The 15,385-nt window shown below is 42.5% G+C and overlaps 1 protein-coding gene across 3 annotated transcripts in view; it reads left to right on the top strand.

The window, feature by feature from the left end:
- Window positions 1-14,081, top strand: part of PRKAR1B (protein kinase cAMP-dependent type I regulatory subunit beta) — a 182,502-nt gene extending 168,421 nt beyond the window's left edge. For all 3 annotated transcript variants that reach the window (XM_073543099.1, XM_073543100.1, XM_073543102.1), the window contains 2 exons: window positions 7,216-7,297; window positions 8,845-14,081. In XM_073543099.1, the coding sequence (XP_073399200.1) occupies window positions 7,216-7,297; window positions 8,845-9,017 (255 nt within the window). In that variant the 3' untranslated portion in view covers window positions 9,018-14,081. The remainder of the gene's footprint in view (window positions 1-7,215; window positions 7,298-8,844) is intronic.
- Window positions 14,082-15,385: the final 1,304 nt, after the last annotated feature.

The raw sequence follows: 15,385 nt of genomic DNA, 5'->3' as shown, positions 1-15,385 counted from the left end.
ACTGGCCCGGATCCGTGTCGTAACCGTTCTGTAGAGGTGCCAGAACTTACTAGTCTGAACGGAGACCTAACCCTTATCAATGTCAGCGTATCTGACCCCTGGGGTCAGCAGCTGCAATACCGGGTTCTGCCCAGGAGTGGTACCTGGCGCCTACCTGCCGCACAAGCCTGACTTCACCACTAGAGTCTCCAGTGAACACCAAGGTAGCCTCTTAGTTACACCCCTTCATCGGCAGGCCTCGCCCTGTGGCACAGTGGGTCCACAAATCTATGTGCCATGATTGGGCGTAACATGGTCTATTGACTTCACTGGGCACTGTGTAATACTGTATCTTCTACGTGGTGGTACCAGATGGAACTTGAACACTTGCTATTAGGATCCTCACAGATTACAGCTGATCACTAGCATACTCATCAGGCCTAATGTCTGTCAAACCTGTCGATATTGACCTATTTTCTTTTTCTGTGGTAGAGAAAAGCCACTGCTATAGGAGTCTGACAGCGGCTTTTTCATAGTGAACACAGGAGCGTCAGTCGAGCATAGTGTTCCTGTATATCAAGGACTCGAGGGAGATATTATATGGGGGGCTTTTTTATTGGAGGATTTATCTAACAAAAAGGGATTGCCTGCGTTTTCACTGTACTACAGAAAATGGCACAATTTCTCCTTCTTTCTTTAAAGGGAATCTGTCGCCAGGTTTTTGCTATGTAATCTGAGAGCAGCATGATGTAGGGGCATAGAACCTGATTCCAGCAATGTGTCACTTAGGCTGGTTTCACATTAGCGCTTTTTAAGCGCACGCACGGCCGGGGGTAGCTCCGCCCCCGAGCCGGCTCTCTGCCCGGCGTGCCCGCCCCTTGCTTGTAGCGCCGCCTCCTAGCGCACCGGCGCCTGCGATCGGCGCACCCTATCTTTAGCATAGGGTGCACAGATCGTGCGCAGGCCGTGCGCTAGTTGCGCTTTGACCTGCGCTGCGCACCTTTGACGGTGCGCCGTGCGCACCAAAATCCGAAAAGTTTGATTTTGGCGTGCACGGCGCACCGTCAAAAGTGCGCAGCGCAGGTCAAAGCGCAACTAGCGCACGGCCTGCGCACCCTATGCTAAAGATAGGGTGCGCCGATCGCAGGCGCCGCTGTGGGCTAGGAGGCGGCGCTACAAGCAAGGGGCGGGCATGCCGGGCAGAGAGCCGGCTCGGGGGCGGAGCTACCCCCGGCCGTGCGTGCGCTTAAAAAGCGCTAATGTGAAACCAGCCTTACTGGTCTGCATGGTGCAGTACTGATAAAATCACATTTTTTTTCTGGTGCAAATCTATCCACACCATTGGCAGCTTTCTGCGTTGACTGTGCATAGGCAGAAATCTGCAAATCAATGGTGGGACTGGGTTTTACCAACCTCGTGAACATGGAGGATTACATGGCACAAGACAATTAGTCCTCTAGTGATAATCTTCTCCTTCTAAAACACTGATTTTATTGAAGCTCACTAAGCAGTCCAGAAAGTGACGCATCGCTGGAATCAAGGTCTCTGCCCCTACTTCATGATGCGCTCAGAATTAAATAGCCAAAACCTGCTGACAGAATCCCTTTAACAATAAACTGATGTGCGGTATTGAAGGGACTCGGAAGTTACCAGGAAGGACTCCGAAGCGTGACCTTGAGTTAATAGGGTAACATGAAAGGCTGACCTTGGCAGGCATAACTCTTCATTGTGATGGAAAAGACATTCTCCAGTGAAGATAACGATAGCTGCAGGAATTATGGTAAAGCACTATTCTTTTTTTTTTTTGCTACAAACTTGTAGAATATTCCAACTCAAAAAAAAGCCATCATTAGCGAGCACAGAAATGTATGACTGTCCGGCCGTAGCACCTATAGCTCCAATGCCAATCAGCTGCTTCTAAGACCAACAGGATAATATTGTGTCTTAAGAGTTGCAGACCATAGATACCAACACTCATGTTTTTAACGTAGGGATGTTTTAGCTATTCTCCCCTCCTGTTCCTCGGCTGTGCCCCATTCGCCCGCACCATTGGCGTAAATATCCCACCTTTTTCTTAGCACAGGATACGGCAAACTTGCCGGGATTGTTTCCGAAAAACTAGGACAGTTTTGGCAAATTCAAGCTAGGTGGCATATATGATAGACGGATGAGAGAGGGACGTTAGGCAACCATCCATAAATAGGGTGGTCTGGAGTTGTAAAAAGTAAAAAGAAGGACAACAGAACTGGTAAAAGGCACAGAGAACCTCAGTTCTGTGAAAAGAGTAAATACCAATTTCGAAACGAGAAGTATACAATTATACAAGTATATATGGTAAATGGCTTCAACAAAATACGGTGAAAATCTTTTAAGTGTAAAACCCCCTCCTAGGTCCAGGTTGCATGCTCGCCCTCGTAAATAGTTCATTGTGTATGCGACTGTTTGAAATAGCCTGTCGTTGAGCTCGTGATTTTTCTGATGGTCCCATACACAATGAATGAAACAGAGATTGAGCATACGCATTCCTGTACCCTTCAAGATAGGGCTCTGCAGAGCCCAGTTTTTCAAATTAAGAGTTGTGTTTTCGAAATTGTTGGGAAACCCTGAGGGATCTGTAGGTCATATCTTACGATTTTTGGAATAACCCTTTAACTCTCCTCTGATTCCTTTCATCCACAAGCTCTTCCCCCACCTTGGCTACTCTTGATTTACGTTCTATTAACTATACACCATTGGCACACATGGGTGTAAGGAACGGCTTTTGTGTGGCACTGGACAACCACTGTGAGGTTACTAGTGCCAGTATCAAATAGAACATATGAGCATTTCCCGGCACAAGCTCCTGACTCTGTCATCTCACATGTGCTTTATGCTTTAACGTCTGTGCCAAAAAGAAATAGCTGTAAGTTTTCAGATTCCCATACCCAGTCTAGCAGGAGCCACACTGGTCTGGGCAAATGTACAAATCTTTACAGCAGGCTTGTAAAATGATGTGACTCAATGCAGAAACATAAAGGAAGTTATAACGTCACTATCAAGCAACTTTTCAGTGGATAATTGGTAAGCATACGAAGACAAGCCTATAGGCTTCCATAGAATGGTCTTGTGATGTTGTTCTTACAAGTGTTCTGCATACATAGACAAGCCTATAGGATTCCACAGGATGGGCTTGAGATGTTGTTCTTACAAGTGTTCTGCATACATAGACAAACCAATAGGGTTCCAGAGAATTGTCCTGTGATGTTCTTACAAGTCTTCTGCATACGTAGACAAGTCTATAGGGTTCCACAGAATTGTCCTGTGATGTTCTTACAAGTCTTCTGCATACGTAGACAAGCCTATAGTGTTCCATAGAATGGTCTTGTGATGATGTTCTTACAAGTGTTCTGCATACGTAGACAAGCCTATAGGGTTCCACAGAATTGTCTTGTGATGTTGTTCTTACAAGTCTTCTGCATACGTACACAAGCCTATAGGGTTCCACAGAATTGTCTTGTGAGGTTGTTCTTACAAGTCTTCTGCATATGTAGACAAGCCTATAGGGTTCCACAGAATTGTCTTGTGAAGTTCTCAGGGAAAGCATTACTTGACATGAAATATTTTATGGCATGGTGGCTATTCAGATGAATCACTATGTATGAAATTCATGGATGGCTAAAGACCACCAGCCTCGCTGTAAACCACTGCCGAATGAATGAATTCATCTATGCGCAGGCGCCCTGGCTGACCGGGGATGAACTAATAAGCGTGGGAAAGTTTCTGAACTTTTGCCCACACTGTCAGTTCACCTCCGGTCAGCCGTATACTCCGCGCAGCCTCAGTGATGTCAGCAGTAGTCAGTGAGGCTGAGCGGAGTCCCCGGCTGACCTGAGGTAAACTCAGGCGCATGGGAAAAAGTTCAGAAACTTTCCCATGCTTATTAGTTCATCTCCAGTCAGCCGGAGAGGCTGCACAGAGATAAATTAATTCATTCAGCAATGGTTTACAGTGAGGCCGGTCGCATTAGCACCGGTCCCTGTTGTAAACTAGTTAACCCCTTGTGATGGATTGCAGCGGGGGACCTGACTGAATGGCGGAGAGGTATGTATATTGTTGTTTTTTTTATTTTTTTTTCAGGAGAACAAGGGATTCTGTTGGAATAGCAGAATAATAAATTTGGTCAAAAACTTGGTGTGTTTATTTCATTAAAAGATTTCTTATTTAATGTGTGTGTCTTTTTTAATCCTTTACTACTATAGGATTAATAATGGAAAGGTGTCTTATTGACACCTCTCCATTATTAACCCGGCTTAATGTCACCTTCCAATAGCAAGGTGACATTAACCCATTATAAACCCATGAGCCACCGCTAAAGGCAATGGGAATAGAGAGGCTAAGTGCCAGAAAAGGCGCATCTTATAGATCTGGGGGCAGATTTTTTTTTTTTAGCTGGGGGGGGCAAAAACAATGGTCCCTCTCTAGGCTATTAATATCTGCCCTCACTCACTGGCTTTCCTTCTCTGGCGGAGAAAATACCACGGGAGCCCACGCAATTTATTTCCACGAATTTACCGGTTAATTTAACACCCACATGTCCCAAATTTTACACACATACCCTAATTCTAATTATTAGTCAGGGAAATATAAAAAAATAAATGAAATGGTTTACTGTATGTAAACCATGTGTCATTTCATGTCAGGTTTTGTATTGATTTTACAGAAGCCGGCAATTGATTTAGCGGATAATCTGCTATGTAGAACTCTATGAACATATATACAGTGGGGAAAAAAAGTATTTAGTCAGTCAGCAATAGTGCAAGTTCCACCACTTAAAAAGATGAGAGGCGTCTGTAATTTACATCATAGGTAGACCTCAATTATGGGAGACAAACTGAGAAAAAAAAATCCAGAAAATCACATTGTCTGTTTTTTTTTCATTTTATTTGCATATTATGGTGGAAAATAAGTATTTGGTCAGAAACAAGCAATCAAGATTTCTGGCTCTCACAGACCTGTAACTTCTTCTTTAAGAGTCTCCTCTTTCCTCCACTCATTACCTGTAGTAATGGCACCTGTTTAAACTTGTTATCAGTATAAAAAGACACCTGTGCACACCCTCAAACAGTCTGACTCCAAACTCCACTATGGTGAAGACCAAAGAGCTGTCAAAGGACAACAGAAACAAAATTGTAGCCCTGCACCAGGCTGGGAAGACTGAATCTGCAATAGCCAACCAGCTTGGAGTGAAGAAATCAACTGTGGGAGCAATAATTAGAAAATGGAAGACATACAAGACCACTGATAATCTCCCTCGATCTGGTGCTCCACGCAAAATCCCACCCCGTGGGGTCAGAATGATCACAAGAACAGTGAGCAAAAATCCCAGAACCACGCGGGGGGGACCTAGTGAATGAACTGCAGAGAGCTGGGACCAATGTAACAAGGCCTACCATAAGTAACACACTACGCCACCATGGACTCAGATCCTGCAGTGCCAGACGTGTCCCACTGCTTAAGCCTGTACATGTCCGGGCCCGTCTGAAGTTTGCTAGAGAGCATTTGGATGATCCAGAGGAGTTTTGGGAGAATGTCCTATGGTCTGATGAAACCAAACTGGAACTGTTTGGTAGAAACACAACTTGTCGTGTTTGGAGGAAAAAGAATACTGAGTTGCATCCATCAAACACCATACCTACTGTAAAGCATGGTGGTGGAAACATCATGCTTTGGGGCTGTTTCTCTGCAAAGGGGCAAGGACGACTGATCCGGGTACATGAAAGAATGAATGGGGCCATGTATCGTGAGATTTTGAGTGCAAACCTCCTTCCATCAGCAAGGGCATTGAAGATGAAACGTGGCTGGGTCTTTCAACATGACAATGATCCAAAGCACACCGCCAGGGCAACGAAGGAGTGGCTTCGTAAGAAGCATTTCAAGGTCCTGGAGTGGCCTAGCCAGTCTCCAGATCTCAACCCTATAGAAAACCTTTGGAGGGAGTTGAAAGTCCGTGTTGCCAAGCGAAAAGCCAAAAACATCACTGCTCTAGAGGAGATCTGCATGGAGGAATGGGCCAACATACCAACAACAGTGTGTGGCAACCTTGTGAAGACTTACAGAAAACGTTTGACCTCTGTCATTGCCAACAAAGGATATATCACAAAGTATTGAGATGAAATTTTGTTTCTGACCAAATACTTATTTTCCACCATAATATGCAAATAAAATGAAAAAAAAACAGACAATGTGATTTTCTGGATTTTTTTTTCTCAGTTTGTCTCCCATAGTTGAGGTCTACCTATGATGTAAATTACAGACGCCTCTCATCTTTTTAAGTGGTGGAACTTGCACTATTGCTGACTGACTAAATACTTTTTTGCCCCACTGTATGTGTCTCAATGACATGTGTATCTATATATGTATTCTATGTGTATATATCTATTCTTTCTATTCTTTATTAAACATGTCAGTGTGATTTTACTGTACAGCCGACTGAATTGACGGCTTTTGTTAAAGGACACCGGTGCGTATTTCTCGCAAGTCACACTTGTGGTCCGTGTGTAATCTGTTTTTTTCTCGCACCCATAAACTTGCATTGGCGAGTCTCGGACGAGAATCGCTGGCAATCGCAGCATGCTGCGATTTTTTTCAACCCGTTTAAAACGGGCAAGAAAAAAATAGGACGATGGGAGCTGCCCTATAGATTAACATTGGTCTGAGTGCTATGTGATTTTTTATCGCATAGCACTCGTCCGTTTTTCTCGCTAGTGTGACGCCGGCCTTAGACTTATTATGGACTTTGAGATTGAGTCGAGCTCCTAGTCATCAGTCTGTTTATATAGATCTTCAGACTATTAATATCCGTCGTTGTTTCCGTACTTCTCGTTACCTTGCGACTCTTCAAGCCATAAAAGTAATTGAATCTTCACATGCTGTGTCTAGAAAAAGATTATTGGGTCTTTTATTGGTAGAACTGTCTTCATAAATTATTTGGTGTCCACCATTGTTTTCTCAAAAGTGTCTCTCCAATGTCAAACTAAAAAACAACGAGAGCTTCACTTTATATTGACGGGTTTAGATCCAATAAAAACTAGTGAAAATACCATAACCGCATCAAAGGCTTTGATGCGTCTACATTCTGAAAGTTCTTTACTTTCCAACTTTTCGTCAGATGTATGCAAACTCCGATAGCACTTGACATATGCCCATACATATCCTCGTCATGGTAACTGATGTGTTTTTATGTGTTGTTTCTCGCAGGGCACAGCATCTGTTCTCCAGCGTAGATCAGACAATGAAGAGTATGTGGAAGTGGGCCGACTGGGACCTTCAGACTACTTTGGTAAGATGGACTCACAGTTACATGGATGCTTGATGAGTGAGAAGCATTTGCCACTTTTGAAAATATATTGAAACACTTTTTTTTTATCTGAATCGCTATAAAAGGAATGAAATGAGACCAACTGTTCCCTTAAAAATCCACATATCTTATACTACGCAATATAGAATATAAGTCATAGAGCAGAGAAAACCAACCTGCGGCTCTCCAGCTGTTCCCAAACTACAATTCCCAGAAGGTCCTGACAGCCATGGGCTATCATGACCTTCAGGAAGCTGTGGTTTTTCAACAGCTGGAGAGCGACTGGTTGGAGATCACCTCCCTAGAAGTTTCTTCTATGTAAAATACGCAGATCTCTAATACTTTTGAGCTCCAGCATTTTCACACTGCCATTTAACACTTTTAACTATTATTAATTGCGACAACCAATCTGATATTATTGGGGAAGAAGACTGTAGAGTTATCAGAAGCTTCTGGAATTAGAAAAAGAGTAGCTTCCTACAGAAATATCCCCATTTATGGTCCAATAACACAGTGACTGCCCAAAATGTCCACTCAAAACCTAAAAATACATGTGTACCCATTAGTAAGAGCAGTAGCTAAAGTTTATTAATTATCTTCTTTTTATTTAGAGATATTGCCATTTTTGCTTCATTGATGCGGCCATGTTTGTCGTATTGGTCGTCTAATTTAGAAGTGGCTGCACTTCCCGATGTCACCAAAAATGGGCACCACATCAAAACGAACAATTACAATATCTCTCCATGTAAATTAAAGTATCATGGTGAAGTTTAGGTAACATTTTTAAAATCTGATTTAATTTTGCCAGGACCTCCATGACCACTAGAACACTTTCTCGAGGTCTCCTTTCCCTCTCACCACACAACCATGGATAAGCTGGTCACCCATGCACAGTGCTGCTCTGCTTAAAGTCTATAGGGCTGATAGAAATGCGGTTCCTGTTTGGGTCCATCAGGATTGGGGATAGATCATTTTGGACTCTCTCAATGGATCGCTCCTCAGTATATGAGAGTTGAGTGAGATAGCTACCGGTCTGCCCAGGTAGTTTGGCATGGGCTCTCTCAATGGATCGCTCCTCGCTGTATGAGAGTTGGGTGAGATAACTACCGGTCTGCCCAGGTAGTCTGGCATGGGCTCTCTCAATGGATTGCTCCTCAGTATATGAAAGTTGGGTAAGATAACTACCGGTCTGCCCAGGTAGTCTGGCATGGGCTCTCTCAATGGATCGCTCCTCGGTATATGAGAGTTGGGTGATATAACTACCGGTCTGCCCAGGTAGTCTGGCATGGGCTCTCTCAATGGATCGCTCCTCGGTATATGAGAGTTGGGTGATATAACTACCGGTCTGCCCAGGTAGTCTGGCATGGGCTCTCTCAGTGGATCGTTCCTCAGTATATGAGAGTTGGGTGAGATAGCTATCGGTCAGGTGACAGCTATCTAAAGAGTATGGGGGCTTCAGTTAGATAGTAGGTAATTATTTTACGTCCTGCATTGGTTACTCCTCACTTTTCCTTTCATTTTGTTTCCAGGTGAGATAGCATTGTTACTGAATCGTCCCAGAGCCGCAACAGTCGTAGCACGGGGACCACTGAAATGTGTGAAGCTGGACCGTCCACGCTTTGAACGAGTTCTTGGACCATGCTCGGAAATCCTAAAAAGAAACATTCAAAGATACAACAGCTTCATCAGCCTCACTGTCTAACATGTCCCACTATGGCCGGATTCAGATGACCATAATGTGGCCACATATCAGCATCTGTAAAGTAAGACCCGCACTTCCCCACCAAAGATTTTGGTGAACAGGGGGGTCTGGATCTTGCAGCCAAAATATAGAGGCTGAAATGTGGCTGTATTACCGTCAACTTATAACGGCATAAGGCGAATGCCATCTCTGTGTCACCACGTGCACTCAAGTCCGACCTGTGCAGTTCCATAGCTTTATAAAACAAAGGAAATTGTGCATTTCAACGTGATTTTTTTTGTAATGGTCATCATGTAATTAGTTTGAGTAATGATACATACGGCACTTGATTTTGGGTGTGCTTTGTCACCAGAATTTTTTCAGTTTATGGATCACTTTATCAAAAATTCAACTGCAGGGTGACGGATGATTTTCACATGGTGTCTATCAGAACAAAATGACTTCAAACCATGCACAGTCACCCAGTGCACTCTTGGCCAAACAGTTTCCTGCCCCTTTTTCCTTGATTGATAAATCTTACTTTACAGGAGCTTAGATAAATGGAAAGCTAGTAAGTGGAAAAATGCACTGAGATTTTTTTTTTGCAAAATCAAGAGTGAGCTGAGTACCTGTGCTTGGTTTGAACAGTTGTTTTGTGCTGATAGACTCTCCTTTTAATCTTGAAGGTCAGGGACAAACTTTTCACTAATATCTAAACTTTAATTCTTACAGATATAAAGATTTTATTTGATTTTTTATTTTAAAGTTGAGCCATTAAGTGTAATTATTGCGTATGACTTCTCGTATTTGACATCCGTGACACTACCACTGGGGCATCGGTGCATAGGCTCAGAAGTTCCCTTCTAAATTACCATTTTGATGGAAATTATTAAGGTTTACAGGGCAGATTTGGAGCATTTCATAAAATAAAAAGCCTTTATAGTTGCCATAGGATAAATGGCAACGGAAAGTTCCTATGGACGGCAATCTATGGCTGTGATTGTAGCTTAGTTACGAATAGATATAAGCCCAATTATGCTATCAGACCATGTGGAGGTCATCATGGGAGGAATTACGGCACTGGCATTGCTAGGTCGTCCTTTTAGGCAAATGGCCACCATGGAATACTATATGTTCCTTGTAGGGTAACTATAAAGCTATCTAGTTCTCTCTATCCTAAATCAACTGGGAGCTAGGAGCCTCGGGATCTGGACTGTCTATGATTACAACTCCTTTAATATGGCTGAAGTTGGGGCGATCAGTTATATAACAAAATCCTAGCGGACATTTTTAAAGGGAATCTGGCAGCGGCTTGATGTAGGGACTGGCATCCTGATTCTAGTGATGTGTCACTTAGTGTACTGGGTGCAGCAGTAACGCTAGAATCACAGTTTTCTCTTCTCCAGTTCTGGCAGAGCTCTAAATGCTGAGCCATGTATAACCCCGCCCCTCACCAGTGATTGGCAGCTTTCTGTGTACACTGTTTATTGACATAAATCTGCCAATCAGTGGAGTGGGTGTGGTCGGACAGTTAGTCCTTTAGTAATAATCTCCTGCTGATAAAACACTGATTTTATTGAAACAGCAAAGAACAGCCTAATAAGTGGTACATCGCTGGAATCAGGCTCTCTGGTTACATAGCAAAAACCTGCTGACAAATTCCTTTTGGCCTGTCTTCTACAACAAAGTATTTGATAGCCTCCATAGATGAAGGTTGTTAACTGCTGTCACATGCCTTTTGCCAGTCAATAGGGGTATTCCAGTTAGTTCAGTGCTGGTCCTATCACTGGGACCCCCAACAGTCATCAGAATTGTGTCCCTGTGAAAAATTTTACTGGTTTATGACACTCATGAAGATAGGTGAGCTCAGTGCAGCGCTCGGCTCTCTTATTTTGAGTGCCTTAGACTAGAGCAGTAGGGAGCACACATAACCAACTGCACTCTACAAATCATCCTGACAAGGGAGAACCAGTACAGAGTGATCGACACAAGTCCCCTATTCTGGGGATCGTTGGGAGCCCCCGTGGTGGGACCCACGGCAATCGAAAAGGCCTCACTCACATTAGGCAAAAGTGGCTGAATGGACCAATTTCGGTGGGATTGGATGACCGTTTGGTACATATGGGGTCGGCCAATCTTGTTGGGGGTGAGAAGGATTTTCACGTTGGAATTTTCACATCCAATCCTTTTGTTTTCACAAGAGATAAGCCGTTGCCTTGTTCTCTCCCCTGTTTGGCCAAACCGAGACCTCATGTGTATGGAAGGACCGGGAGAGGTAGTTGTCAGCCGAGCATACTATTCGATAACTGATAACTTGGTTACACCACAGTAGCCCTTCAGGTGATATTAAAATATATATTTTTTTATTTAGATGCCACATTACATCTATCTTTTTACCCCTCAGATGTTTACTCTTAGTACATCACATGGAGAAGGTGAACATGATGGACCACAGTTAGCTGAATATATGTTCCTTCAATAAGATATAAGTCATTTCCTCTTACAATTCCTCAACTGGTTTCCAATCCAAAGATGCTTTTGTCAATCAATTCATGCTGCGGACACGAACAATTCATAGATTGAGAAATGTGTAAGATGTACAGTAGATTCAGGTCACCTCAACTCATAGAATAATCTTTACACTTCTAGACTAGACTAGATACCACCTACCAATAAAACCCAGAAGAATAAAACCTATTGGTTATTAATGACTGGACCTGTCATAACAAGAGCAGATTACTGGGAATAACAAGAGTTCATTCAAGGCCACGTGCACATTGCCATATTATGGCAAGTTCTTCGGAGCTGTAATATGACATCCGTAAAAGTCAGCGACAATGTTCCCCAAGTCCCATCCTCAAGAGCCATAAAAAGATCAAGTTTCCACGATTATCTTAGTATTTCCCAGGTAATAATTCCATCATACTAAAGGAAAACCTGAAATGCTGGTGGCTCTTGAGAACTGGAGTTGGGTAACACTAGTCTGCAAGACCCTACCGAAGTATGCCTTCGATATCAGATAGATAGAAAAGAAGAAACATCTTGTTCCATCTCATGCCATATTCTGTACATAGCCTTCCTTAGCTCCTAAAAAAATACTTAGCTACAGAATATGGCATGAGCTGGAACAAGATGTTTCTTCTTTTCTATATGAAATCGAAGACATACTCGGGGAACAATGGCCTACAAGACTCTACCTAAGTATGCCTTCGATTTCTGATAGAAAAGAAGAAACGCCTTGTTCCATCTCATGCCATATTCTGTAGATAAGTATTTTTTTAGGTGCTAAGAGAGGTTATCTACAGAATATGGCATGAGATGGAACAAGACGTTTCTTCTTTTCTATCGGAAATCGAAGGCATATGTGGGATCTTGTAGACCAGTGTTCCCCAAGTATGCCTTTGATTTCAGATGGAAAAAGACGTTTCTTCTTTTCTATCTCATAGATATCTGTAGATAAGTATTTTTTAGGAGCTATGGGAGGTTATCTACTGAATATGGCATGAGATGGAACAAGACGTTTCTTTTCTATAAGAAATCGAAGACATACTTGGGCAACACTGGTCTACAAGACTACCTAAGAATGCCTTCCATTTCAGATAGATAAAAAAAAAGACGAAATGTCATGTTCCACCTCATGCCATATTCTGTAGATAAGTATTTTTTTAGGAGCTAAGGGAGGTTATCTACAGAATATGGCATGAGATGGAAGAAGACTCTTCTTCTTTTCTATCTCAAATCAAAGAAATACTTGGGGAACACTGGTCTTCTAGATGCTACCTAAGTATGCCTTCTATTTCAGATAGAAAAGAAGAAACATCTTGTTCCATCTCATGCCATATTCTGTAGATATCTCCCGTTCGCTCCTAAAAAATACTTATTTATAAAATATGACATGAGATGGAACAAGGCGTTTCTTCTTTTCTATCTGAAATCGAAGGCATACTCGGGGAACACTGGTCTACAAGATCCTACCTAAGTATGCTTTCGATTTCAGATAGATAACAAAGAAGTAACGTCTTGTTCCATCTCATGCCATATTCTGTAGATAACCTCTGTTAGCTCCTAAAAAAATACTGATGTAATACTGTGCCATAAAAGACAGCACATGGAGTTTGGAGTCTTACAGACAATCTGTGCCACCCTACAGGTTCTGTGCACATGGCTTGGCCAAGTCCACGGACCCTTAGGCACTACCTTCTGATATAGATATATACTTTTCGATGGATTGATGGGAAATGTAGCCATCTCTTGTCTTGCATATACCTCTGAGCTCTCGTCTTTCATAGATTGTAGCTTTGTTAATATTAAATTGCTGACACTTTTTTTTTTTAATAGTTGTGAACAATGTGAATGAAAACTAAAATCTGATACAAATTATTCCTTCCTGAGTTCTACAAATACCTTTCATCCACCATGTTTTTTTTTTGGTGTGGTAGAAGAAAAGAGATGTAAGATCACTAAGGGCAGCATACCTTTTATGTTACTGTACTGTATCGGCTGCTTTTGAACCCTGTTTTGTAATTGAAACTCTTAGATGTGGTCTCTCGTGTCTGAAGTAGATGCCCCCCACCCCTCGGACCTCTCAAGTAGTGCTTTTGTATAAGTTTTATAATATCTATGATCAGCCGTTACAGCTTTTTGTACATTGGCTTGGCTAAATCAAACATGCTGGAAAAATTTGGCTGCGAGCATGCGAGGCACAACGCCGACCGGCATCACGATACATTCCTTATATATACTGTATGTCCCATCAACATGATTTCAGGGATAATCACACTTTTAGGGTTCTTGTTCAATAGACATGTTTTTCCGATTAAGCAAGAGGGTTTCTTTGGAACCAAGAGTTACCAACCCGGGGGGCCTCGTGCTCTTGGGGTCTGTGGTCGATCAACTGCAGAATTGGGTGGATGCCTTAAGTTAATTATATTGTAGTGATAATGGTGAAGGCCTGGCCAAGTAACTCATAAAGTGGAATTATTCTTAAAATAAACACGTTTGGAAGACTTCATTCATTAATTGCCTTTTGCTTCTGCTCAAGACAATTATATATTTGACAATAAATGTCTACTCTGCAATGTAAAACGAGTGCGTGCCTTTTATTGTCGCTGCTAACGCAAGAGGAAAAACTATCTACAGAGACAGAAGAAACTATATAAGAGAAAATATAACACAATAAAAAGGGTTGCCAAGTAGGGGCGCACATACGACACCAACATTTGGCGGGAAAAATGTGCTATAACAATTTAGGGTGGGATGTTCCAGTATATTACATGATGTTTCCTGTATGATCAGTGGGTGCTGTCCCTCGGACCCCACCAGGATAAAGGGCAGCTAAAATAATTGGAATGCCGGGGCTCTTTCACTGCCTAACCTGGCGCCTTAACGTCCATTATAATTTGGTCTCCCTGAGAAGCGTAGATTGGGTTTGCAACGCCTGGGGCAAGGCCAATATTGCAGCACCTATGCCAAAAACAATATCCGCTGAGGGACCCTCGTAAAACAAATAATGCCCTTTGAGAGACTCCTTTAGAAAGTTTTAGAGCCCCTTTAAAAAGTAATGATGCCCCCCTCCAAAAGTAAGAACACAACCATTGGGTACTTATCCAATCCAAGTGACCGAATACTCTTGTCCTGTGCACACGGTGCAGGCCGGCACAAATCGGTGACGTCATTGCCCTGCCGATGCTGATGTCTTGTAGGCTGTGGCCTACTGAATCCATCTGTATCGAGATCATGTTGACGCTCGAAAAGTTCGAAGTGGCTCTCGCTTGAAAATCTGGAGCACAAAAACAGAAATCAAGACACTGCCCCAATCTTTAGTGCCACTTCCTACTTATACATGAGACATCTTTCAATAGAACCTTGTCCAGAGCATGACCTTAACTGTACTGTATGCAGTAAGGCACTTGTGCACCTACTGTTCCATCTTCTTGTATGGATGTGGTAATGAGCATGTGTGACCACTGCTCCCATGGACAGTGAAAGAAGAGGTAATCATGCATGCGCACTGCTGCTCCCGTCACACCGCCACCGATCATACATTTGTCACTTATCCTGTCATTCTGTTTGTACGAAGTACAAAAAAACAAAAGGAAAACCAAATAAATGAGCCGGGAAAAAAACATATATTGCTATATGTCGTTTCAAAGGGTTATTTACATTAGAAAATCTAACGATATCAAAATGCCAGAATTGCCATCTTTTTCTCACTGTACCTCCCCCCCAAAATGTAATTAAATTTTGTTAGTGTACCAAAATTATATCAATAAAAATATCAGCTCGCCGCACAATAAAACGAGCCGTAACCCAGCACTATCGACAGAGAAAAAAAGTTACAGAAGTCCGAAAATGACAAAAAATACTTTTTTTTTTTTTTTTTTACAAAT

The sequence above is a fragment of the Dendrobates tinctorius genome, unplaced genomic scaffold (assembly GCF_039654945.1).
Source record: "Dendrobates tinctorius isolate UK_male_01 unplaced genomic scaffold, ASM3965494v1 ptg000129l, whole genome shotgun sequence".
NCBI lineage: Eukaryota > Metazoa > Chordata > Amphibia > Anura > Dendrobatidae > Dendrobates > Dendrobates tinctorius.
This window is presented reverse-complemented; position numbering and strand designations above follow the sequence as displayed.